At 39.1% G+C, this 26,897-nt stretch overlaps 1 protein-coding gene across 1 annotated transcript in view; it reads right to left on the minus strand.

Annotated features, from left to right (window-relative positions):
- jmjd1cb (jumonji domain containing 1Cb) overlaps window positions 1-26,897 on the minus strand; it is a 67,422-nt gene that overhangs the window by 24,747 nt on the left and 15,778 nt on the right. The window contains exon 2 of the mRNA XM_033984926.2: window positions 9,665-9,862. Coding sequence (XP_033840817.1) covers window positions 9,665-9,862 — 198 coding nt within the window. The remainder of the gene's footprint in view (window positions 1-9,664; window positions 9,863-26,897) is intronic.

The raw sequence follows: 26,897 nt of genomic DNA on the forward strand, positions 1-26,897 counted from the left end.
AAGTCCGCATCCGTGTGCTATCGCCGACGATAGGATCCGACGCTATAGGGTTAAAAGGTGTTGTTTTATTCTGCAGTTTGCATTTTTGTAGGTAAAAATATAAGATGTACACACATTAGCATCTCATCTGTGCGCACGGGTGAGGCGCACACTGGCACGCTCCTGTGGAGAGTTACGGATCAGACTTTGTTATTGTTGATATCTGACAGAATATAGTTCAGACATAGATAAGCACAGAAGCTACAAGTGTCATTGCTATGTCAGAGTGGACAAACACCAGAACTAACATCTAAACATTGTATTGGATCTGGAAACATGAGGCAGTGTGGTGCCGTAAAGGCGATTATAATCGTGCGCGATGCTCGCGATTACTAAAAAATGCCACGAACGATTAATTGCGGACCCTTTTTATCATGATTATCGATATTATCGTATATCGTCCCATCCCTAGTCATAAAGAGCAATATCAGCCTTTTCACTTTCAATATGATAGTGAGACATAACAGCAATGCCAAAAGCCTTTGTAGGCACCATCATTGTTTTTACTTCTCTGTAAAATGATGGTAAATATGAAATGTTTTAGGTAAAAAAAACAACAACATACATTTCACCGTCTGAGAAAGTTCTTTCTCCCCCCACACCATCAGACTACACAACTCTCTGGCCTAGCACAACCCATTCTAATAAACCTGTTAAAAAATGCTTGTGTTTATTTTAAGAATGGTTTTATTGTGTTTTGGTGATTTATCAATTCGTTGCTGTCCAAGTAGTTGACCGCAGTTTTCAATTTCCTCTGGGATTAATAAAGTTTATATTCATCTATCCATCTCTGAAAAAGCAGACAAGGGATTTTGCCAGGGGAAGCCACTGTTAAGCTGCTATTGAGCACAAATGAACGTACAGCTTTTATTTGAAAAACAAATTTTTTTATAGGTTATTGTTCATTCAATTTTGTATTAATTATGGCAATTCTTGGTTAAAAGTATGCTGTATGCTGTACTGATTCAAATGGACAGTTGATCAAGAAGTGGCACATGTGAGACTGAGTCATTTTATTTTTCCCATATCACTCTCAAAGTGTTTACAGAACTCCGGTCACAGTTCGGGTTGAGGGTTAAACTTCTGATCCTCCTGTACTTGCTCAGACGCATTTTATTAGGGTATTACACTCATAGACCAGCCGACAGAGCAGCAGCAGCGGCCATCTTTGTTGTGGGCTCATATTGCAGTGTGAGTATAGCACACACTGTAGCAGCCCGCTCCATCTGCTGCTCAGAGGAACAAACAGAACGCACTCTGACCCACTTTCACTGGGCTGCACCGCGCCGCCACCAGAGCCAGCACCCACCTCACAGAGCTGGGGACGCATCGGCTCAATGGTTTTATTTTATTAACTGATAGAAGTTTGTTTCATTTAGGAAACAGTTAATTAGGTTTATGTGTATTTGCTGGGCTGCGTATTATGAAGAATCTCACAACACAATATTCCAATACAGAGTCCTTGATACGATCATAAACTGTATATATAAATTAACAAAGCTAACCTGCCAACCACTGCATTCCAAATGGGAAATGAGCATGTGTGTGCTTCTGGCTCCATCGACTTTGGCTCTAATTTACTTTACATTGAAAAACTCACCCCTCTCTCTGTAACTGTTGCTGTCAGTCTCGGCATTTTAAAATTGTATTCCCCTGTTCTGCATGATCCTGGTATTTTTATTTCACTATTGTGTCTGTAAATCTAGATCGGAACGTTAATAACTGACAAATCAGGCGCCTTCTTTCCCCGAGGTCGTTCCTGCTAGCGTTAGCAACAGGTTTAATTGACATCATTGCTAAGCGCCCGCTCCCTGCTAAACCGGCAATGTGGATGGGAAGGGCATTACCTTCAAGAGCCTCGCTCTGGATTCGCTCTTTGGTTGCTATGATAGTCACGGTCAGAATTCCAAATATGAAACTTGGCTCCAAATTCGTCCCTATAACGGCTAGTCTCGATGAGCTTCATTTGATTGGAGCTGAACGCTATGGGTGACATCAGTGATGTTAGTCCACTTCACAGTGGCCTTGATATCAGAACACAACTGATTCATGAAGAACTCCAACTCATTACAGCTCAACAGTTTCAGTTTTAATGCCAGTAGGTAAGTGTACAACTAGGCAGTTTGTAGACAGTTAACATTGCTTTAAAGTATTGCCATAAACATGTCTGTATTGATACGGCATATTGCCATATCATTTTTTTCAGTACAGCCCTAGTTTCCTGATGATACTGTGCTTTTACTTTATTGTACAGCTAGATGACTGAGCAATTAATAGCAAAAAAAAAATATCCCTCAGACTCTGGACCAAAGCCACTCATCTAATCTAAAACTCTCAAAACATGTTCACAAAACACTTACTAACAAATGATAACACATCTGTTCTAAATTACATGCCGTCTAAAGCCAACTTTTGACAGTTTCAACATAACATTCATAACCAAGCAGTCTAATGTATGGCATAACAACTGTATTAAGTCAATAATAGTGATGACACACTTAGAGGTCTGTCGCTCTTATTTTAAAAACAGTATTTGATTTAGATTTTCAGTGTAACTTATTACCAATAGATCCAAGCATTGCAGTTGAGGTTTGGGCAGAAAGGCCAGTTGCCAGGGCAATAACAGTCCTCTCAAAAACTCTGACCCACTTTCACCACCACTGTGTAACACACTAGAGCATTGAAATCAACACATCCAGAGACAAAACAGCATAGTTACCAGAAGCTCCTCAAAACATAAGAACAAAGACTTCATATGAGGACAGAGCCTTTACAGCTGTAAACTTTGGGATTTAAAGGCACACTATGCAACTTTTCTTGTGGAGGGTCCGTCACCTTCTTGGATCCACAAAAACATTATTGGTTTGTCTGGAATGTTCCACAATATGGTATTAAAATTATATCTCCATGGAGACAAGCAGGGTCAGATCTGTGGAGAGGCGACTAATAAGTTCACAGTAAGAATGCATGTTTTCCAATGTATTTTGTAGCAATAAAAACACTAGTACTGGTGAATTTGCTATTTGAATTTCATAGTTCGGTTCTATGCCATATTGTGGAACATTCCAGACAAAGTAATACTCTCTCCATGGAGAGAAGAAGCTGGCTCACCAGAAAAGTGGCATAGTCCTTTAACTGAAAATATGTTACTTATTAACTTAATGTGGTTTGTTTGAAGAAACAGCTGTGCCTTATTTGAACCTTAATTTAAGCACAACTAGATAAATCATTACAAATCAATACTCATTAACATTAGTGGTGCCCGGGACAAGAAGCAGCAGCACTAAAAACAACAGCCAAGTAACAACCACAAAAACGAGCACTCTATGCCGTCTACATTTTTAAGCAATTGTTGTAAGAAAAAAAAGTTCATGTTAACAGCTATGCAACTTCTTTACCATGGGTTATAGGTTAAATATTGATGCTGATTATTTCTGAGACTGTATTACATGGTAGGGCTCCAATATTCACCACAATTAAATCGAAATCGCAATTTAAATGGCAAAGGCTGCTATTTTAAAATAGCATAATTTCCACCCCAAACGACAATATTTGCTCTTATTCTGCATAGAAACAGCTAACCTTGCAGTTTAGAAATGTACAAACATATGGTTCTTAGCATTAGCTTGTCAGTTCATTATTTTTGTCAATTCTAAAAACATAAACAACAAATCTATTTGCAATTACAATTCTTGTCAGAAAAATCAAACATTTTTTTAATACAAACCGTTCAGTCCCATTACACTGCGTTATTTTGTATAGACAAGTGAAAGAAAAGTCAACTAGAAACAAGAATCAACAAAATGAACTAGTTGTCATGATACTAAGGAATAGACTTGATACAGATTCCGATACCAGAATAATAATAAAAAAAAAACATTCTTTATTTAGACAATAGATTTTTCATTTAACTCTCAACTCTTGTTCTTCACTAATGAAATGAAAGTTTTGGCTCAGATAAGAAGAAGAGGCCCACTGCTCGACAGGTTTGCTGACAGCATTTAAGGACAGGGAATACGCTGCTAACAAATGAGTAGGAACCTGAGCAAACCTTTTATATTATCATAAAGTCTGACACATTTTCACTGTCTCCACACAGAGCTGTCTACTGGAGCACAGGACACTACTCAAGTCCAGCCAAATGTAAATGTGAGCGCAGCTTCATTTTCCAAAGTGGGCCATTGTTGCTAGGAGACAAAGTAGGTCTCAAGGCGTCTGCAAGCACAGTGAAGGCAAACAAAGAAGAAACACACATCCCTGGTACTGCACAAGGGCAAAAAGTAGGACTTTATAGAAGCAATCTACAGCTGAAATACGGCAGTGACAATAACACCCGGAAATGAATCATGTACAACTCCACGGAGGGCAAGTCATTTTATATGCTGTGTTTTAATGGAAAACAGGACTGCCAAGAACTGAGTGTACAGTTAAAGTGGATCTCGGTGACCTCAAAACATTTTCAAGGCCTTAACAATTGTTCTGATGGAAGTGACAAAAGTGGCTCAGTGGAGAGAGCGGTCACCCACAAACCTGAAGGATGATGGTTCGATCTAGCTAGTGCATGCTGTTGTTGTGTCCATGGGTAAGACATTGTAATGTTAAGAATGTGAGTTCAGTGTTAGAAAAGTAAGTCACACTCATAGACTGTATATACAATGGCTTGCAAAAGAATTAATCCCCCTGCAACTTTTTCACACGTCATTGTCACGTCACAACCACAAATTTAAATACATTTTCTTAGCATTTTATGTTAATGAGCAACACAAAATGGCACACAAGTGTGAAGTGGAAATATTTTACAAGATTTCCACATTTTTAAAAAATAAAAAAAGTTAAAAGTGCAACGTGCAAAAGTATTAGGCCCCCTTTTTCTTGAATCCAACCAATTACTTTTAGAAGTTGCCTGATGATTTTGGAAAGATTGAATGTTGACCTAATGACTAAAAAGAGTCCAGCTGTGTGTAATCTTGTCTCAGTATAAATGCATGTGCTGTGAAGGCCACAGAAGTTTGTTAAGAGAGTGTTGGGGAGCAAACCACAAAATGAAGTCAAAGGAGCACACCAAACAGGTCAGAGAAAATGTTGTGGTGAAGTTTAAAGCAGGACTTGGATCTAAAAAGATTTCCCAAGCGTTGAACATCTCAAGGAGCACTGTTCAATCCATAATCCGGAAATGGAATGAGTATGCCACAACTACAAACCTACCCAGACATGGCTGTCCACCAAAACTTACAGAATGAACAAGAAGAGCACTCATCAGAGATGCAGCCTGGAGGCCCATGGTGACTCTGGAAGAGCTGCAGAGATCCACAGCTCAGGTGGGGGAATCTGTTCACAGGACAACTATTACTTGTGCACTACACAAATCTGGTCTTTATGGAAGAGTGGCAAGAAGAAAGCCATTGTTGAAAACCATCCATAAGAAGTCTCATTTACAGTTTGCTAGAAGTCATTTGGAGGACACAGCAAACGTGTGGCAGAAGGTGCTCTGATGAGATCAAAATCAAACTTTTTGGCCTAAAAGCAAAAGCTAGGTGTGGAGGAAAACTAACACTGCACATCACTCTGACTGTGGGGATGGTGTGTTCAAACACGGTGGTGGCAGCAGGTGCTTTTCTTCAGCTGGAACGGGTAAGCTGGTCAGAATTGATGGGAAGATTGATGGAGCTAAATACAGGCCAATCTTGGAAGAAAACCTATTGGAGTCTGCAAAAGACTTGAATCTGGGGCAGAGGTTCACCTTCCAGCAGGACAATGATCCTAAACAAAGCCAAAGCGACAATGGAACAGTTTAAAGCAAAACATATTAATGTGTTAGAATGGCCCAGTCAAAGTCCGGACCTAAATCCAGTTGAGAATCTGTGGCAACAAACATTCTCCATCAAATCTGACAGAGCTTGAACTGTTTTGGCAGGAAAAATAAGCAAAAAATTTTAGTCTGTAGGTGTGCAAATCTGGTGGAGACATACCCCAAAAGACTTGCAGCTGTAACTGCAGCAAAAGGCAGTTCCACAAAGTATTGACTTAGGGGGCTAAATGCTTTTGCACACTGCAATTTTTAGTTTAGTTTTTTTTTTTTTTTTTATCTGGAAATGCTGTATAATGTTCTTTCTACTTCACACTTATGTACCATTTTGTGTTTCTTATTCTAAATATAAAATTTTTTAGTTGTGACTTGACAAAATTTGAAAATGTTCCAGGGGGCGCGCTTCTGGCTCCATCGACTCTGGCTCCAGTTCACTTTAAATTGAAAACCTGTTGTCCCTCTCTCTGCAACTGCGTTTCAGGCTCATCATTTTGATTTTAAAATGTCCGGATGAACCCACTGGACGTGATCCGAGTATTTTTATTACAGGTTTGATTGACAGTGTGGGTAAGCGCTGCGTGGGTAAGTATGAAACTTGACTCCAAATTTGCCCCTATAACTGCTAACCTTGATAAGCTTCATTTGAAAGAATGGGTGACGTCACAGTCCCTTAGTGTATTTGTTTATACAGTCTATGGTTACGCTTTGACAGTTTCAACAACTAACCACATGTATGGAAGTTAGGGTTAAAACAAAGACCTATTATGCCTCTACACAGTATGCAGTTATAATCTATGGCACATGGATCATCATTTTTTAACCATTTCGCAATATTGTTCTATGACTTAATGGCAACTTAATAAAAGAAACTGGTCCACTGACTTCCCGTTTAAAACTCCAGAGCTGATTACAGTGTGCGATCTTGATGTCATTACTACAATAAAGTGCTGTGCTGTTGGAGCACGCTAAAGGCCCCGTCTATTGATAGCAGATCATGGTAGACAGCTGTGAATTTTTTTTTTATTTGAGACAAATGCCTGCTGAACCCTATGTATACCCCTTTCAATAAAAGAGTAGTGGGAGTGGAGAACATGGTTATGGCTCTTGAGTGTTGATTTTGCATAATATGCCTCCTTTAAGGTTGGGGGTAGAGGATCGAGATACATGTTCGACTATCCTTACCTTAACAGGTTTAACTCTTTATTGTAAGAAGGAAGCTAAGGCTGCTGTTTAATAATAAGGCTCCTGACAGGTTAGCCAAAAGCATTGAACGATGGGTCAAATGCGGAAGAAAAATATGCTAGGCAAAGCCAGAAATACTATCAGACAATCACTTCAGTATTAGAATAAAAACACAGTTGCGCGTTAGTAGAGTCAGTGTATCCTCTGTGGGCTCTGGCTGAGAGGGTGATGGGAGCCAGTCTGGAGTGAGCGCTCAGAGCTCCAGGGAAACAGAGCTGATGTAATCCGTGGATCACAGATGTAAGGCTGAACAGTGTGTGCTGAGGGAACAATGAGAGGAGAGACTGCTCAATGATATTCAACCTGACACTGATACTAAGAAAATGGCCTGATACTCGATTATGATACCACAATTTAGACAATAGAGGACAATTTCAGACCCAGTATAAATAAAGGTATGTTTTTAAAATTACCACGTGTGTTATACTAGTTCTGATATAGACCTATGTGAAGTGATTCTCTTCAGTATGGATACTTCAAATGAGTGTCTAGTTTCGATACTAGTTTTAGTAGTAAATAGTATCTGGGTATCGACTACTTTTGACAAGCATTTTGCTCACCCTCAAAGTATGTGGAAATCCTGCTTCTCAAGTACATGTACTACAGACAGTGACCTGGGGACAATACCAGGAGAATATGAAACAACAGACACATCTATGACAGTGCTCTGTTTGGACATATGGCATCTGTATTAAGAGCTCATAGTGAAGTGAACTCAGCATAACCAGACCAGAGGTTATGTCTCACCACTTTCTGAGTGAAAGAGCACATGTAAGTGTCCACACAGTCACATGTCACACACATGGGTCCAAGAGGCCCCTCTGTCAGGACTGTCCCAATGTCAAGAACAATGTGTCAGAGCTTTCAGGCATATGGATTAGAATCAACTTAACCCTAACCATAAACAGCATTTGATATAGGCTTGAAGAGAAACAACATTGTCTACAGTGTTACATAGACTGCTTGAAAGCTCATCTCAGTGAGATGGCCTAAAATATATCATGATATAAAAGAACAACAGATAAAGGATAAACAACACTACTAAAAGTTCAGCTTGGATTTCACAAATCCTTATTCTGTCATTATTAGAGCATCTACAGAGCCTCCACAGGCAGTGTTAAAGCTGTATTGGGCATTAGGGACATTTCTTTGTACTGATGACTACAAGCCATAAAAACAAGGCTAAACAATGTTAGAAAAATGCATTCATCTCCTCTTGTTAAGAAGTTTCACAGCATTCCTTAACATTTAGGGCATCCTTGTTAAATATTGGCACAAATTCATAAAACTGTGGACCAAAACATTTCAGACAATATCAACCTTGAGACTGGATATCTGGGTTCACAAATTGTTATGTTTGACAATCAGAAAGTCTAGTGCAGCTTTTTCTGTCCTTTAGAGTATTTAAAGGAGAGACATGTGGTGGCCCAATGCTGAGTATAGTTTGTTAGTTTGTAGCTGTAACATTTGGGTCACACTGGCCCCTGTGAGCTGCCTGCAGTCTGACTGAGCCCCACGTGCGCCGCAGCCGCAGCAGCCGCAGCAACAGCAACAGCAACAGCAGCAACAACAGCAGCAGCAGCAGCAGCAGCAGCAGCAGCAGGAGCAGCAGCCTGGCTCTGGGTCTGAGTTCACAGACTTATGTAAGAGGGATCAGCTCCACTGCCCTCTGTCTGGGGGCAGGGCTGCACTTTACTAAGCAAGTGACTAAACAACACAAAAACACTCCACCATCTGGCCCCTCCTCAATGTGAATAGTTACATTATGTTATGTTAGTTAATAAAAAAGCAGGAGAACAGGCCATCTTTACATTATTTCATATGGACAAAGTGTACAGAGCTCAAACTGTAAACATGTGACTGTGATAAGGTCAATGAACTCTGGCCATGCTCCAAAGGAACAGACGCAACTCAGAACTAGGTGTGAGCGATACAGGCAAAAATAAACAGCTCAACATTAACTGGATTTTCTTGTTGAGTTTCACACAAACACGAATCAACTAATTAAACTCAAAACTTCACAAATATTATGCCTGATTGGAAGTTAAAGTAAAAAGAACAGAAACATGTTCTCAACTCTTCACTTTTGGACAGCTTTCTTGACAACATTCTCGCCATTCTAATTCTGCAACAGATCGATAGTAAGTACTTGTCAAACATTTTGTAATGGAATAATTATCTAGACTATACAGTATACACAAACCAAAACCGTGTGTTGAGAGAAGAGGTTTAAGAGGTTAAAAAAGCAGTAGTTATATCAAAATGAAACATGAAAGGTGTGAATTTACGATTAGATTTTTTTTTTTTCTTTAAAAGCCTAAAGTCATGTTCAAGAGACATCAACAGCACAACCCATAGACAAAACATTTCATATAAAATAGTCAACGATTGCATTTTCAGACCGTGTTAAAATGAGCCATAGGAACAAGATTGTGAAAGTCAAAGTAAAATATAGAATTGAATCAAAAATCAAGATCAATCAATATGAGGAAAATAATTTAATATCTTGTTGCAGCCCCACCATCTTGTAAAACCCATCTCTCATAACTGGCCAACAGACATGAAAAGAGGTCTTACCAGCGCAGGCCACTGGATGTGCTTGGCCTTGGTCCCCTGCAGGAGGCTTCCCGTGGCCCCTCCGCTCCCTGGGCCCATCCTGGCATCCTTCCTCTTGGCCCAGACCAGCTGGTGCTCCAGGAGAAACAGCTGGAAGTCCTCGTACACTTTGACCCACTCCCTCTTCTCCCATTCCTGGTCGTCAAACTCCACGTACACCTGTGGATAGAGGGAGGCACACCATCAGAAACTGAACTGAACTGTTTCTGTATTTATTACTTACTGAAGTTACAAATATTGCATATGCATTTGCCTAGATGTAAAAATATGGCTGTGTAACTGCGTAACTCCTGATAAAATGACATTTTAAGACCATCATATTTTTAATTTACCCTGTCAAGGGCCGCATAAAATGATGTGGAGGGCCACATTTGGCCCGCGGGCCTTGAGTTTGACACATGTGCCTTAAGGGAACTGTTCCCAAACACACTGGAATGAAGGTCATGCCTCATATATACAACCTTTAATTAAAAACAAAAAACAATCATTCATTCTGTGTTCTATGTGTATTCTGTGTTTACATTCATTTAGATTATATTTTGTTGCTGCAGTTCCTTTATGCGATTCACTGTAGCACCGTTCCTGGATGGGCAGAAGCATAAGCTCATATGACTATTATTTTTTTTATCCAAACAAATTTTAGACACATGTCATTTCTGTGTCACTGGGAGTAGAGACCAGAGTTCTGCTGCGGTTCTGGGTGGACCGCAAAGAGCAAGGGCCAAAACACAGCAATAATTTAAATCCAAAAAACGTTGCCTCTTTATCCATGAACGATGCTGCTCTGAGCCAGAGCAGTGATTGGTTTAAGTTCAGGCTCCTTACAGTTGCCATGGTTACTATTTTACAGCTTTGTTCCAGTGTTCAAACCTGTTTGAATCAGAAACCTTGGTAGACTTTTTACAAATGATGTAGTAAACAGTTGAGCAAAGACAAAGTCATAACGAGCAAATGTTCAAGAAGGTAGTCTAGTTCTAAAGTAAAGATTTCTCTGCACGTTGGAATATGAGTGAGAGCAGTGGGGGCATCTCTCCTCACTCAGCCTCACTGTTCAGTCCCACTGCAGTGCAGAGAGTGGAGCGAACGAGGACAGACCTCAGCCAATCACACATCAGCAGCACCCCCCATCACCAAAGTCAAGCTCCTCCCCCCGTGTCCTGACGGTGTCATCCCAGGACAGTCTGCCCCCCGCCCCACTATCTGTGAGCACACCGCTCCGAGCCGATGCTTCACAAATAAAACACTAGTACAGAACAGAAAACAGCACACGCACAGCTGTGGAGCCTGGAGAAGAATGGAAACTGCTATTTAGGCTTTTGCTGCAGTTTAGATTTCACTGATACGCCACAATCTGGTGCACTTCCAAACAGCTCCGCTAAACGTCACATCCACTAGTGTGTAATATTTTAATATGATTGGACCAGACTGGTTCCGTTCTAGACACCAATGATACACTTCTGTGCAACTGAATGACAACAATCACCTGCTTTAAATGAGATGGTGCATTCCCTTATTTGTCCAGGAGCTGCTTTATATGTTACAAAGGCAAAAGAAAGGAAGCATTTGGAGCGAGAGATTCCATATCATTATATTGTATTCTACACATACACATTGGAGACAGAAAATAGCATTTCATTCTCCAAGAAAAGTAATTTTATACAGATCACAAATTACCTCTCTATTGCAGTCTTACTGTTTATTAAGTATTGAAAATGTCTGAAAATGCATTTGCAATACACACACACTCATTGCACTAGAGTGGTCAAATCCTTCTCGAGTTAGTCCAAACACAGTTAATGAGACCATGACACTGCAAGATCACATTCTCTCCTCGGCTTATTTGGTAGCCATAGTGTTAGTAGCACTCCTTTCCAAAACCAGCCAAAACGTTTATTTAGCATTGCCACTGTGAACCAACTGTATGGTGATTCAGGAGATTTTTAAATTGAATGTCCTCCATGTCACAATCAGCCACATTATTGAGAGTAAAGTGGATGACGGGAGTGAAGTGTCAAAGCCAGGGACACTGTTGTAGAAATGCTTTTGTCAGTCTAGTAATCACATAAAAAAAAACAAACACAGTTCATCGAGACAGTGAAATGAGAGCTGGTGGAGTGACCTTAAACAGTGTCTTTTCTGGTCAAGAACAAATTCATTCTGCCTTTTATTGTTTCATTCTCAGTCATGTTTAGTAGAGATGTTAATGCTCTGAACTCAAGTGAGAAAATCAAACTCAGTCTACGTCACTTTCCAGTCGAGTCAGGGTGAGTCATAGAGGTTTGACCTAAACTGTTTTTATATTTAAGGCTTAACAGAAATACACAGTGGGACTGTGTATACCTTGGGTTAATAAATCATGACTGCTCTCTGTACGTGAAACCCATGTAAGCATTAAACAGAAAATTATCATTTAATTAAGAAGTGACAAATAAAAGGGTGTGCTTTATGTCAAGTTTATTGTAGATTTCTTCAAAGAAGCACACACAGTTGCAATTTATGAAAAGACCAACAAAAGGGTCTTTAGCTTTTAACATTAGATTAAAATTGTATTGTGGCTGCATTTCTATGGGGCAACAAGACTACACACTTTTCCCAATACTATACAAAGACATGTCTGAGCCGCAGTCTTATCACCCAGAGCTCTGACGGGCGTGATTGACAGGTGGATCAACAAATCAGAGAAACCCAGGGTCCCTCTGTATCAAAACAATCATCGTGGTTTAGGAATAAAAAAACAAGGAAACAAAAATATTGGATTGTTTCAATACCATCCGGTGGCATCAGCCACAAACTGTAACCAGCTGCAACTAAACTATGCTTTTGCAGATACCATTAATGATATTGGCAGGACTCTAGAAATCACAGGACTGAAAAACAGAGCAGATTCATAGAGTAAAGCACTAAACTCTGTTCTCCTGAGGTGAGAGAAGTTAGATTTTGTCCTAAATGTTAGATGGCCAATGAGGGTGTTCATTTCACCTGAGACAGTGAAATAAACAAACATAAATCCTATATAGAGGAATTCAGTCTGAATTTTCTGGTCAAATGGGAACCCTGTGTCTAACCTAACCACGCATTTAACCAAACAGATGGTGATAAACACTAGGCAAGGTGGTCAGAAATATACATACACTACACGTGTAATCAGTTAAAATAAAAAATTCAAATATAAATAATCAAAAACTGGTATTGAAGAATGCACATTATTAAACTTATATGAGCTGTATGCAACACGAATTGTAGCTATGGTCTAATTTCCATCAGTTTTCAACTTTTATACACAAACACATGCACATTCATATAATAGTATGAACTGCAGGTATAGGCAAAACATTCCAAAATAAAAGCCCAAATAAATAAAAGGGTTAAAGAAATTGTCTTTCATTCCATCTAAGATAATTCTCAAATTAAAGTTATGGCCCATTCATGCTGTAATTAATTCTCCTGATCAGCACGCAGCACAGTGAGAGCTGAGTCATTTGAACTGAGGAGTTCAGGTGCAGCAGACACTCCTGCCGAGCCTCTGCCTGAGTGGGTGCGAGTCTGGACTGTAGCAAGGCAATGTGGCCTAAATTTATATCACAGTGTGTAAAAAAAAACAACAACAACTTGTGACCAAATAAATTAAGATATGACTGATGCTAGAACTTCATATCTGAGGCTTTTGTCCTATTAGTGCCAACTAAACAGCTACAATTAAAGTTGTGCTTCCACTCCACAAATACTCTCTCTGTCATCATTAGTGCTTGGAGCATCTGCATAGCGTCCACAGACAGTGTTTAAGCTGCACTAGACGCAAGCTCTAAAACGCATGCAAATTATACTGCGATTTTCAACCCCCATTTTAATAAAAAATCTGTACATCATGAGCGATATATGGTATAGCCCAACCCTATAGGAGCGTGCACGTGAGGCTGGAGTGTGCACGAAATCCATCGCTCCTGTTTATGCGGCTGCACTCAGAAGAGTCGCGGCAGCCGTGAGGAGCGGTGAATGGTCCGTGCCGTCTGTTGCTATGGAAACAGAGGCAGTAAAAGCATCGTCCGGACCCGTTACTCTCAGAGAACAAAGACGTGCACAGTGCACAGGGAAACGACTTGCACCCACAGCTGCACGGTAATGATGACAATAGTGACAGGCGACTACAACAAATACTATTGCACTGAGGGACCGAATACAACACAGACAGGAAACTACAGCCCACTACACCGAGCTAAATAGGCAACAGTCAGACTACAGTCAGACAGTCAACACAAGTACTTTTATACTTTAATGAAATACTAAAACACCTAAATCTGCTTTACATAGCTCAATCTAAATGCAACATTAAAAGAAAGTGAAAGACTGAACTGCAGGATTTTAGGAAGAAATCTAATTGCGTATTTTGTGTCATAAGATTTGCGATGTTTAAAAAATAGAATTCTATTCAGAATAGCAGGTTGCAGATTGTAAACAGCGAATATGAACCGGTAAACTAATTCAAGAATCTCATGAATTTCAGAACATGTTTGTTGAGGTGTAAACTACACTACCTACACTATTTAGTCTTTGTGGTTGGATAATTGCACCAGCTCAAAATTACAATATACTGTGCAGCCCTGGGGTGAGCTGAGGTGAAACAGTAGGAAATATGAAGCAAAGCTGTCTTGGATACACATTTGTTAGAGGTTGAATTTAATGACAGCAACTTCAATATGCCCCACGGCATACGAAGTAACCACCACTAGGATATGACTGTTGAATGAATGAATGAATGAATAATGGACTCATTTAGCACGTCTGGGAAAGTATGAGCCAAGTCATCGCCAGTGACAACTCCTCCACTGGTCAAAACAGTCACTTTTTGTGCATATTTCACATTTAATTAAAATCATGAAACTACACTTTAAGAGTATGCAATTGAGTCACTCACATTTGGACCGAGAGGAAAAACAACATGATGTCATCATCACTACTGCTACTTACATAGTTCTTCTTTATACTATGGATTCAAGCAGAGCAATAGTGTGAAATGCTTGAGTGTTTTCTGAAATTAGACATATGTACACAGCAGTTACAATCTTATCAAAGGACAGTAAGACAACAGTTGTCAATGCATATTTATCTGTGCATTACACCACAATGTGAAATCTGATCATGTGACGCACTGTTGTGTATGCAGGCATAATAGGGATGGGTTTGGTGCCACAAAATTCCTCCATAACCTGGCCCCCCCTACCTCTGAGCTCCTCCACCACAAATCCACCTGTGCTCTCCGATCAGCTGATGCCAACCTCCTATCCCCCCCCACCCGTTTAAAACTGACAAAACAAAAAAAAGGAACAGATTAAAGTGTCATGAAAAACGCTATGTAAGTGTTATTATTATTATTATTGCTATTGTTGTTGCTAAATCTTGCTTGAAAATCTGTAAAGCCCCTGAGAGTTACATTTCTTGAGAAACTGTACTTTCAAAAAACAGTTGAATAAATGAATAAAATGTGAGACCAAAATGTGAACTTCACGATTCATTTATTATATATAATGTCAAAATCTTGTCTCGTTCCCGTAGACCCAGTTTTCTGTCTCTTTTCATCAAGTGGAAATTGTGTCTCTATCCATGCCTAAAGCATACATAATAGAAACTACTCTAACAGATTCAGCCCGTGCCCCACTGGTCCCATGGAGAAGAGGCTAAATAGCACTGAATGTTGTAACGTCTCATCACATCTTAATGACTTTATAACAAACACAAATGCTAGAGGAGCTATTTGCCCCAGTGACAGAGCGTGTGTGCGTGTGTGTGCCGCCCTGTACTACGCATGGATGCCCTTACACTGTCAGGGCACAGACAAACTGCACCGGGGACATCAGCTCTTTTCACTTCAGCGTATAATGGTTTTATATTCTGTGTCAGAGTGTAATTATGTGTCCTCACCAGGGACTCCGTCAATCTGTTTTAAGAGGAAACACCTGTAAAACTGTCTGTCTAGTGTCTATTTATATACAAAGTATTATTTTAAAAGTAAAGCACTGTATGAAACATTTTCTATATTAGGTTAGATCAGTGGTTCTCAAATAGTGGTAGATAATAGTTATTTAGAAATAGGTTTACTGGGATTATCATGCCTAGGGTTATTGTGGTTCAATGGCAAAAAGTAGTTTCAGGTTAATTCAAAGGGACATGATTTTGATTTGAAATTTTATGACCTAACTGTATGGTATGAGGTAAAGATGTTCAAATCATATATTACCTTTACTGGCAGCAACGGTAAGGCTGACTTATTACAAAAATATGCAACATGATGGCCATGACGATTATCCATTCAGAAAGCAGAATGCACCTCAAATGAATCTCTCATTTGGGTTTGTTTAAGCCTAATAGGTCTCTGAGCTGAATCCTCACTATCTAAACCCCAGCAACTACAGCTCATCATTACTATGCAGGCAGCCCTGCAAAGAAGCACTTTGACCGAAAAGAAGAGGTATGTCTGTGATTTGGTTACATTTTGGGTTCCAGAGGTCTGACACAGAGCAGAAGACTGAAATATGCAAACTATGTTACAAGACTATTCCCGTGCCCAATGCCAACACAACAAACCTCTTCTATCACCTAAAGAAGGTCCATGAAAAAGAATACATAAGAATAAAAAAATCCAAGCTAAACCAAGTTGTGGAACAGTGGGGGCAAGTTGCGAAAAGAAATTGTATGCGTTTGAAAAAAATGTGAAGGCTACTGTACCTCCACCACAGCTGTTTTCATTTGACACATTTATATTGCTGCACTAAAATGTATGTTTCTCATTCGTGACAGTTCAGTTAAATGTCACTTCAAAATAAAGTTGGAGAAAAGTAAGCACTGAATTTTTTGTCAAACCTTTCAGAGAATAACTGAAAACATACTTTATTGTCGTGATATAAAATAATCCATATCGTGATATGATTTTTTCCATATCGCCCAGCACTAGTTGTGAGTTTGGTTTGGTACCATTTATTAAAACTGTAAGAGCACAGGCTATATACAATGTGTTCCAATTTATTATCCAAATGGTATTTTTTTCTGATTTTGCCAAATTGTCAATATAAATGAGAGTCATCATAATTTTCAACCTTAAGTGTACAATTTGAATGTTACTGAACAAACCTCCCAATAAAAACAGTATTAGTATTAGAAGCACTAGCATATTACTGAAATCAAAAGCCATTTCACTCAAAACATCTTAACAGATCGTTACATTTTAACAAAGGACCCCTTATTTGAGAGGAGCTTCACAATTCTTGCATCCGTTGAACTTGTGAGTTTGTGGAGAGTTTCTGCTTGAATTTCTTTGCAGGATGTCAGAATAGCCCCAGGGGAGGATGGGGGCCACACCATGAGTTTCTCTTCTTTTATGCCCATAGCAGCCATTGATGCAGAGGTATTCCTTGCAGCATGAGATGGTGCATTGTCATGCAAGAAGATAATTTTGCTATGAAAAGGATGGTTCTTCTTTTTATACCACATACTTTAACAGAGGTAATTTTCACACCTTCAAGGACCCTAAAGGGGCAAACCAGTGCTCCCCATGATTCCGGCTGAAAATATGACTCCGCCACCTCCTTGTTGACATAGCAGCCTTGTTGGGACGTGGTGGCCTCCACCAACCATCCACCACTCCATCCATCTGGACCATCCACGGTTGCAGGGCACAACTGCAAGCCTCTGGAGGATCCTACACCTTGATGGTTGCAAGACTCCAGAGGCACCAGCAGCTTCAAATACCTGTTTGCTTCTTTGTAATGGCATTTTAGCAGCTGCTCTCTTAATCCAATGTATTTGTCTGGCAGAAACCTTTATCATTGTGTCTTTATCTGCACGAATCTGTGTCTGCTCTGAATCAGCTACAAAACTCTTAATAGTACAATGATCATGGTTAAGTTTTTGTGAAATATCTAAGGTTTTCATACTTTGTCCAAGGTACTGAAGTATTTCATGCTTTTCAGCACTAGAGAGGTCCTTTTTTTTTCCATATTGCTTGAAAATGGTGGTCTGCTTAATAATGTACAATGTTCTTCTTAAGTAGTTTTTCCTTAAATTGGACTTACCTGGCAAACAAATTTGCACAGGTGTCTGAGATTGTGTCTTAAGGCTCTTTGGATCAGTGAAATCAATGCAATCCATGAGTTTCACTGGAAAACAAAAAAAATGTTACCTTCATGACACTTAAACACAATTTGCATAATAATTTGGAATGCAGTGTACTGTCCCCTTTAAGGTGGTTTCTAAGGTGATTTTCTGCAATAGCATTGCACAATTTGTTGGCTTGACAGGCCAACATACACTATATAGTAAAATCCAAGGAGGTTGTGATCAGACTGACTAGGTGAATAGTGTACATATCAGATAGTCCATGATTAGCAGCTGGCCATAGTACACTTAATGTTTGTGGTGTTGTTTATTTTAAAATGGTGATTGTTGAATATTCCACACGAGGCAAGGACATGCCGACACAAACAGACACTTTCTCTTCCTCTACTCTCTCGATAATTCTGTTCTAAGAATAGATCACGCTGCATCCAGACAATCAGTGAGTGGAATCTAGGGCAGAGCAGCAAGGCTCCATGGGAAAATCCCTCCTGTGCACCAGTCCCGCCCTCGGCACGCACACACGCACATGTACGCATGCACATGTACACACACACGTCTTTCACTGCGGCTGCCTACTCTCATGTCAACATCGATGTGTGGACCAACACCAGCTCAAACTGAGAGCAAAGAGCACTCAGGCCCAGCATCGTGGCTTTCATATATTACAGAACTGCAGCCAATTAAAGTAATTCTTGGTCGACTAAAGACAGGACCTCTGCATCTGACAAAAGCTCACAAAATATTAAGGATCGTGCACAAAAAAACAACTACCGGTAAGTATACGTGAAAATGCTGATTAAACTGTCCAGTGACTACCAAAACTCCAGCTAACTCACTCCATGCCTTTCTTTCTGATGAGGTCCATATAAATTCTTATAATCCTAATTGGGATAAATTAGTTCTATTAGACCATCGTATCTATTGTGATCCAAAACCAAAAACTTAAAATTCCAACTTATAACTGGAAATCAGTGTTGGCTGATCTTGGTTTTCTAAGTTCTTACAATATAGGAACATACATTTAAAATGAATTGAAACATGTCATTTAAGGTTTTGTATCTTGCAATGAAATGTACATAGCAATTCAAACCAATATGGCAGGAAGCCAAAAAAAAAGTGGTCTGAGGGGCTCATTTGGTCCGTGGGCATAGTTTGGACATCCATGTGTTAAATAAATAGTACAAATGAGGAACAGTAGTGGCACAACTGTCTCAACAGATCTGTGGGAAATACTGCTACTACCACATTTTAATCCAGGATAATAATGATAGTGGTTTAATCTCATATCCTTTAACCAAATCTGGTCAGAGAAATAAACCAGGCAAAGCAGGGTGAGCAGAGTTCAAGATTTTCAACATGAATAAAAGCACAAAAAGGGCAGGAATTATGTAGCTCGCCTTTCTCAATAACAGATTTGAAGTACAGGCTTGGCTTACAACACATTTTATCATCTCTCGCTGAATTCTGAATTTCAATTTGGAATTTTAATAACAGACTCACAATATTCCCATTTCCAAAATGGGGTCTGCTTACTTCTTTTTAAAACTTTTTAAAACAGTATGCTTGGTAGTGTACCCAATAGACTCCAGTCAAATACACTTTCACTTCCTTCTGTACGTGCCAGGTTCATCAAACTGACCCTCCTCCACTGAATGACCATTGCAAGATTAATCAAACTGACATTGCAATTTCAATGGATGCAATTAAGGCTGCAATTTTCAGTACCCATTGTTTCCGCCACAAACAAACAAAAATATCCTGCATAAAAACTGCTAACCCTGTAGTTTAGATCTGTGCAAACATGTTCTGAAATGTGATTTTTGTATTAGTTTGTCAGTTTATATTTCAGTCTTTTTGTAAGTACTCCTAGATGCGTTTTAAATGTGAACATAGATCGCAAATCTAATTGCAAGGCTTGTCAGAAAAAACGCAATTAATAAGTCCTGGTTGTGTTGTGTTTAAATGAGTGTCTGCCAAAGAGCACAAAGGCAGTGACGCTCGGCCTGGACAGTGCTGTGTGGATGTCTGCAGTGACAGATGGAGGTGAGGTGATCCCAGGACAGAGTGGCTGCTGAGGTCAGGCACAGGATTAAACACAAACCTATCATGGACTCAAGGACCGGTGTCTGTCTCTCCCATCAGTCTGTGGACCTGCTCTGGGACCTGAGAGAGGTACTCACCTAGGGGTCTTAAAGGGGATGTGGAGAAAGACTGAGCAGGTCATGTAGGACTGCAAGCAGACCTGTGCAATTAATCAAGTCATATCTAATTCAAGTCGGTTTAATCAATGATAAGCTTGTTTTTTTCTGAGAAGTCTACAGCCAATCTTCTATTTATTTATTTAGATTTTTTGTGTTTTTATTTTATTTTATTTTATTTTATTTTGAAGAACACCCAGTGACATAGAAACACATACAATATTTACAGCTTACTATTTACAATCTTCTGTCAATAAAGAAATTTAAAGTTTGTATTGTTTAAGGTAAAAGTAATATTTAAATCGCATTTAATTAATTTTCAATAAGACCCAATATATTGAATCAAAATTTGTAATTGACCAATATGAAAAAAATGTGATGTCATATCACCCAGACCGACTCAAGAGTCTTAAAGGGGATGTGGAGAGGAATTCACCAGGCCTTATAAGACTTGTAAGATTAATTTAAATGTAATCAAAATCTTATTTTAAATAGTCACAATTAGCAAGACTGCAGTTATTTAAACGTTTTCTGGAGGAAGGCCAATGGCTTTGACTGGATATTGAATTAACCCATCTATATTACATTTATCAATTACAGGCGTTTTAACTGACAAAAGGCTTTGTCTGGTTGTGTTACCTGCTTGTCTCCATAGAGATTGCTAAATTTTAAGCCATGATGTGGAACATTCTGGGCAAAATCTATCTGATAAAAGAAGGTTTAAGTCCCTCCATCTAAAACTATGTAGTGTCCCTTTAAGAAATTTTCTCTGCAACCAAATACACAGGACACAACACCAGATTAGGAATTACAGCTTTTCAAGAAGTGTCCAAGGCCATTGCAAATACATGGAAAACATCAGGAGCTCATTTTCCATTTACAAGATAAAATTGCTATGATTTTTTGCAAGATCTTGTGGCATGAGATCGTGTTCCATCCTAACTAGGGCGGCAACAAGTTTGGATGGATTAATCGCAACTAATCCTGGGCTCAATACTGGTGGGCACTGCTAGAAAATACCTTACAATATTAACAATTATTCCAGGAGCACTGTAGCTCCTAACTGAAATATTTTAGGAGCACAACCAGAACATACATATACAGATAAAGATATACATTTTTCCTGAATAATCTTATAGACCTAATGTGTATGCTTTATTAATATTTAATTGTAATGTAACCAGATAATGGATGTTTCATCACCTGTAAAACAGATCTGGCTTGAAAATAAATAATATATTGAGTAAATGTAAGTTTACTATAAACTTAGAATAAGAAGTATTGTCTAAATTTCTAAATGCACCCTCTCTTTATTCATCTGTAGTTTACCATATAGCCTGAGTAATAGTGTATTCTCTACTCTTGATATGAGGATCATCTTAGAGCACAGAGGCTGCAGATTATAGTGAATAGAAGTACAGCTGTCAACCATTGACTGGATATATGCAGTCAGTACATCATGCTAACACACTTAGCTACTCAGCTTCACTTTTATCACTGAAACTACAGTCTCTGCACCTGTCCTCTGCAGGAACACAGTGTGGAGTGAGTTTACAAAGGTTACTGTGCGTGTTCGTTTTACTAAAGCTACGTTTTTACCACATTGTAAAACTTCTGTGATTAAAAATGCCACGGAGGAAGGGAGCAGAGCGGTGCAATGTCGTGATCTCACACGTGAGGGTCTTTTTATTAGAACAAAGGGATGATTTAAGCCTCAGACAAGTCCTGGACAGATACTAGAGATGTCCCAAGTCACACTCGGCTGTAGGTACATAGCATTCTGAGCTCAGCCTCCACTCAGCTGTGTCCGTTGCTGCTGTGGCAGCAAAGGGGAGGCGGAGATGAGATGAGGGGGAGAGAAATGAGAGAGAGGGGAGAGAGAGTAATGAAAACAGGTGTGACTCATCTTATTACTCAAATTAATGCATTTAATATTAAACAGGGGCAAAATGTGAGCATTTGGTCCCAGTTTTTTCAACTATTTAGTTTAGAGCTCTACAAACGTGTTCTGAAATGCATGGAATTGTGGTATCAGCAGTCACTATTTTACCAAAAGGTGTTCAGGGCTGTCACGGTTAAAGAATTTCCGTTGTGATAACTTTACGTGCCTTAGCACCGCCGTGAGCAGTGTATGGGGTAGCACATAGGCCCATAGTAACATATGTAAATTGGGGTTGGACTTGAAAAATAGCTGTATTATACAACAGCCAGGCATGATTGCCAGACACACGAGTGTTCACACATCAAAAAAGGCCATTTCTGTTCACTAAATGTAGTTTTAAAGATGAGTTACAAGGATATTATTATTATGTTGTAACACTGTCCTGCATGAAACTCATGGGGGACAGAGCGCAGGTTATAGAGTGATGTAGGGATTTGCATTCAACTCTTCCACTTCTTCAGTAAGTAACGCGTAAAGCCTGTACATCCACGGTAAACCCCGTCCACTCGAGACTCAAGCCCTCTGACTGAAGGGGCACGTTAGTCTTTAGCTTTAGCATCGACGCTTTTCCTTTCTCACCACTGTCCTTTGATACATATTTACAGCATCTCCCCAGCTTAGAGCCACGTAAAGATGAATTGGTCGACAGCTGAATAGTAAAATTACGGCAGGCATGTGCATAGAGTTTCATCAAAATACAAAATGGTCACTTGCGCCATGTGATTGATCATACCACGGTATTGCAATAGTGTGTTGGTGGACACCCCCAGCCCTATGTCACGAAAAATTCTGAAGCATGATATTTGATTTTGAAGTTTGCCAATGAAACAACAACTCACCAGGATAATGCAAGCAAACCTCAAAAAAAAAAAAAGAGTGAATAATTTTTTTTTCAATTTTCAATTCACAGCACATGTTAACGTACTAGAAAAAAATTATGAAAAAGGTATGCGTTATGATCCAAGAAATATTGTTAATCTCTAAAAATGTATGTGCAGCTGGACTGCCTGGCGTGTCTTAAAGTGGATATGGAGGTTGTGTCCGCTGGTTCTCTGCTCTCACAGTCTGTGTCACATCAATAATTGAGTGAGTTCTATGAGAGTAGGTCACATTTCAGGCCAGAGTCACATCAGCTGCACATCACAAAAACAACAAGACAAAAATCACGCACAAGGATTTGAATTCACTCAGGTCAGAATCCACTGTTTCTATGGCAACAACGCACAGGACAGTGGGTAGAGTTGTGCCAATCTGGGGTATGGACACTCCTTTAATTCATTTAGTCACAAATGTAATAATGAGAAAATATAAATGCCCTCCAATTTCTGAACAAGATTTATGGCCATGACCTGCAGAACAGAGCTCGTTGGATCACTGCACCAGAGACAAATGCAGGACAAAATATACTGTCAAGGACAAATAAGAGTAGAAGTAATGCACAATTTGATTACTATTCAGGGGCACACAATTTGATAAAAAAATAAATAAATAAATAAATAATAATAATAATAATAATAAACAATAAACAATGCATCAATTTTTCGGTACAATTGTCGAATTATCAGAGCCTGCAGAAATCTAGTACTGTTTTCTTTTTCCTCTTGGTTGGTGCAGAGAGAGAGACAGTATCAAACTCATTTCATATTCATATTTCATACAGATTCATAAAAGGTTGAGTTCAGTTTGTTTTTCTACACTTTTCTAAGTGTGAGTACAGAGAACGCAGCCATGTCAGTGTTCTAGCACGTCTGAGAATAGCATTTCTTGTGACGTGTTCAGACAATGTTTGCTGCCAATTAAACCTAGTCACAGCTCCTTTATATTTAGTAGAAGCCTGCCTAATTACATAGCACAAAATGCCAACTTCACAGAGCTATGTGAACCAAAAATATCAGAGCACTCACGCCACAGCAGCAGCCGGGCACTGCAGTCCAAGAAACGGGACTACAGCTCCACCAGTCTGCCACCTCTTCACTGGGACTGAGATTACATTTGTAATTTTTTAAAATAAATATTCATTGGACAAACACATCCATGAGCACCAACACTGCAGAGCACATTCAAATATACCTGCTTAAGTAATCTAAGAATCAGACCGTGCATTTCAGAACAGTCAGGTGGCTCAACGCACTTTTGCTATCAAAATGAATTAGCAATTTGAATGTCTGCACTATCTAATTAGAAAGACAGCAATTATTTTAGTACAACTTCAGGGATAGTCTCTCATACTATCATATGTGCAAATGTTAAGCTAAAGCTTCATAAAATATCGAAATCAAAATTAAAAAAATACATTTTGAACTAGTGTGATAATCAAATAGCAAAGGCTGTAAAAAAAAAAAAAAAAACATGTTAATCTCGAACGTTAGACTAGACATGTTTTGAACTTAATGCAATAGTTTAGACTGCATACTAGAACTGTTGTTTTCTCTCAAATGTCAATGCTCCTGAACTAGTTTAAATGTGCAGTGTGAGATGGATCTTGCAAATTGAGATAAATCACAACTCTAAACACAAATGCTGTATGAAATGACCAACACATAAAATACCTCTGATAGAAAAAGACAAATACCACAGTTCTTCAAAAGCTTTCAAATGAACAAGATAGAGATATTTGGTTAGTTTCTACCAGTTTTAAAGTTAGGGCTGCAAGACTTTCTGCAGCATACCTCTGACAAACAATGGCAGCTCTAATAGTAATTTGGACAAAAGTGCAGTAACGCTCACGCTTGCTTTGGTCCAGGTCCTATTACAGATCTCTTGTTTTCCCTCTCTCTAGCTTGTTTCTGTTTCAGTCTCCCTCTTTCCTTTGCTCCTCCCTCTCGCCCCTCTCCCTCTTCCTTTCCCCCTCCCCCGCTCAGGATGGTTTGAGGTCAAGCGCTCACGTGTCTGTCTCCTGCTGCAGCATGTGGGCTACAAATTCCAGTGAGCCAGCGTTTCAAATGACATGTTTCCTGGCTCTGGGAGAGAGTATGCATGCACAGGAACAATAATACAATTATATTGTTAGAGTAGTTGGCTGGGAGTGAAGACATTCCATCAAACACACTACATGAATGTGGCACACCTTTGGCACAGATCAGTTCCTCTGCACTGTTTACTCAGGCCCGGGCGCTCCATAAACCACAGAGGAATCACAACACACACTGCCCCTTCTCGAACCACTTCTTCTCAATCACTTTGTTTACACAGATCCACAAAAACGATTCATTGAGTTTCAAACCCCATGCAAACCTATGACTCAAACTGGGAACTATTATAGCTAAGCTTGTGGTCCTTTAGAAGTCCTATTGGTATTAGGCATTTGGTTTAACAACAAGAACTCACAACAAGTCTAACTACAAGTATGTATATTTGTTACATGTGGTTGTAGAAGGTTATGTATTTGTTCAAATACTACATGTATAATTCTTACGCTAAGCTAAACTGGGTTTTCAACAGCACTCCTAAAAAAAGACACAACATCAGTAGACTAATATAATTATAAATTACAGTCTAGCTGCCAGACTAGCTTTTGTTTTATTGTGTTACTTCCACCGTACTGTACTGGAAAAGAATACTTGATCATAGGGATGCAACAATACTTAATATAATCCTGAATAATTCAATACACTCATGGTCCTACTCCAGTACATTAATTGTGCCATACTTCCCTACATACACTTGTGCTTCATAAAGACATAACACTGCTATATCTGAATAGACGGAGATAATACAAATATTATGTCTACTGATAACGGCCATAAAACAATGGAGAAACATTTGCTTTTGTTAATCTGAGGCCTGAAATGTTTAAAAATCGTATGTAATTATAATCGTGTCCCATGTAATAAAATATATAAACTAGAAAACTATTGTTGCATCTCTAATTGTTTATGGTGAGGAAAACAACAGTCCAGTCTTACACACAAATACAAAAACAAACAAGACACACAAAGATTGTGTATATTTTTTAAGTGTATTACTGTAGTCAAGTCTGCCTTAAATCCTCATTACTCGTTAAGGTCATAGAAGACTAGTCTGGGTCGAGTCATGATCTCTGAGAGTGCATGTCGCTGTCCAAGTGGTGTGCAGGTCTTAAACAATTAAAATCAAACATTACTACTTGCAATTCAAACACTTATTTTTTCATCATTATGACCTGAAATCAAGCCACAGCAAGCAATGTACTAGTTGTTTATTAATGTGCATGGGGTCATTGACCTGTTGTGTGACACTAAGAGATTATACACCATGAAGCTCATTTATTAACCACACTGTAGTGCAGTGTGTAGAGGGCTTGAGAGCTCGAAGATCCAAGATCGCTCAAGAGCAAGTGAATTCTCAATCCATCAGAAACACAAGTCGAAGACAAGTCCCATAGTCCTCAGTAGGGATGTCATATCATCAAATTTTGTATTAGGAAAAAAAAAAACATTACAAAAATCACAGTTATTCAAGATTATTGAAACCATGACCAAACAACAGAGACAATATGAAAGTGAATTAAGCATTTCAGACACTTCACCATTGTTCTAGTATATGATTAGCTGTATCAAACCAAACTTTCTGAATAATAATGTTTATGCAACAAACCACAAGACAAAAAGTACTTCATATTTAGATTTGCTTTTTGGAATATAGATCAAATTAAAAGTAATTACTTTTGCTTTCAATTCACACATTTCTGTCGAATAAACTTGACATCCCTCAGACTGAATAATGTTACACTAAGTAATGCCAAAAACCCAAGAACATCTAATACATGCTTATATAACCGGTCCCGTGGGGATGAGGCAGTTTTCCATAGAGTGTGCGTGGTGGCACAGGTTTAGCGTGTCATTCTTGTAATACTGTAAACAGAGTATGGGAGTAACAGAAGAGGTGAACAGTCTAGGTGTGGGTGTGTAGCCGTAAGCCCGCTACACACTACAGGATAATTTGACTGATTTAGGGAGGAGCAAATCGG

This window comes from Periophthalmus magnuspinnatus, chromosome 19 (genome assembly GCF_009829125.3).
Source record: "Periophthalmus magnuspinnatus isolate fPerMag1 chromosome 19, fPerMag1.2.pri, whole genome shotgun sequence".
Classification (NCBI taxonomy): Eukaryota; Metazoa; Chordata; class Actinopteri; order Gobiiformes; family Gobiidae; genus Periophthalmus; species Periophthalmus magnuspinnatus.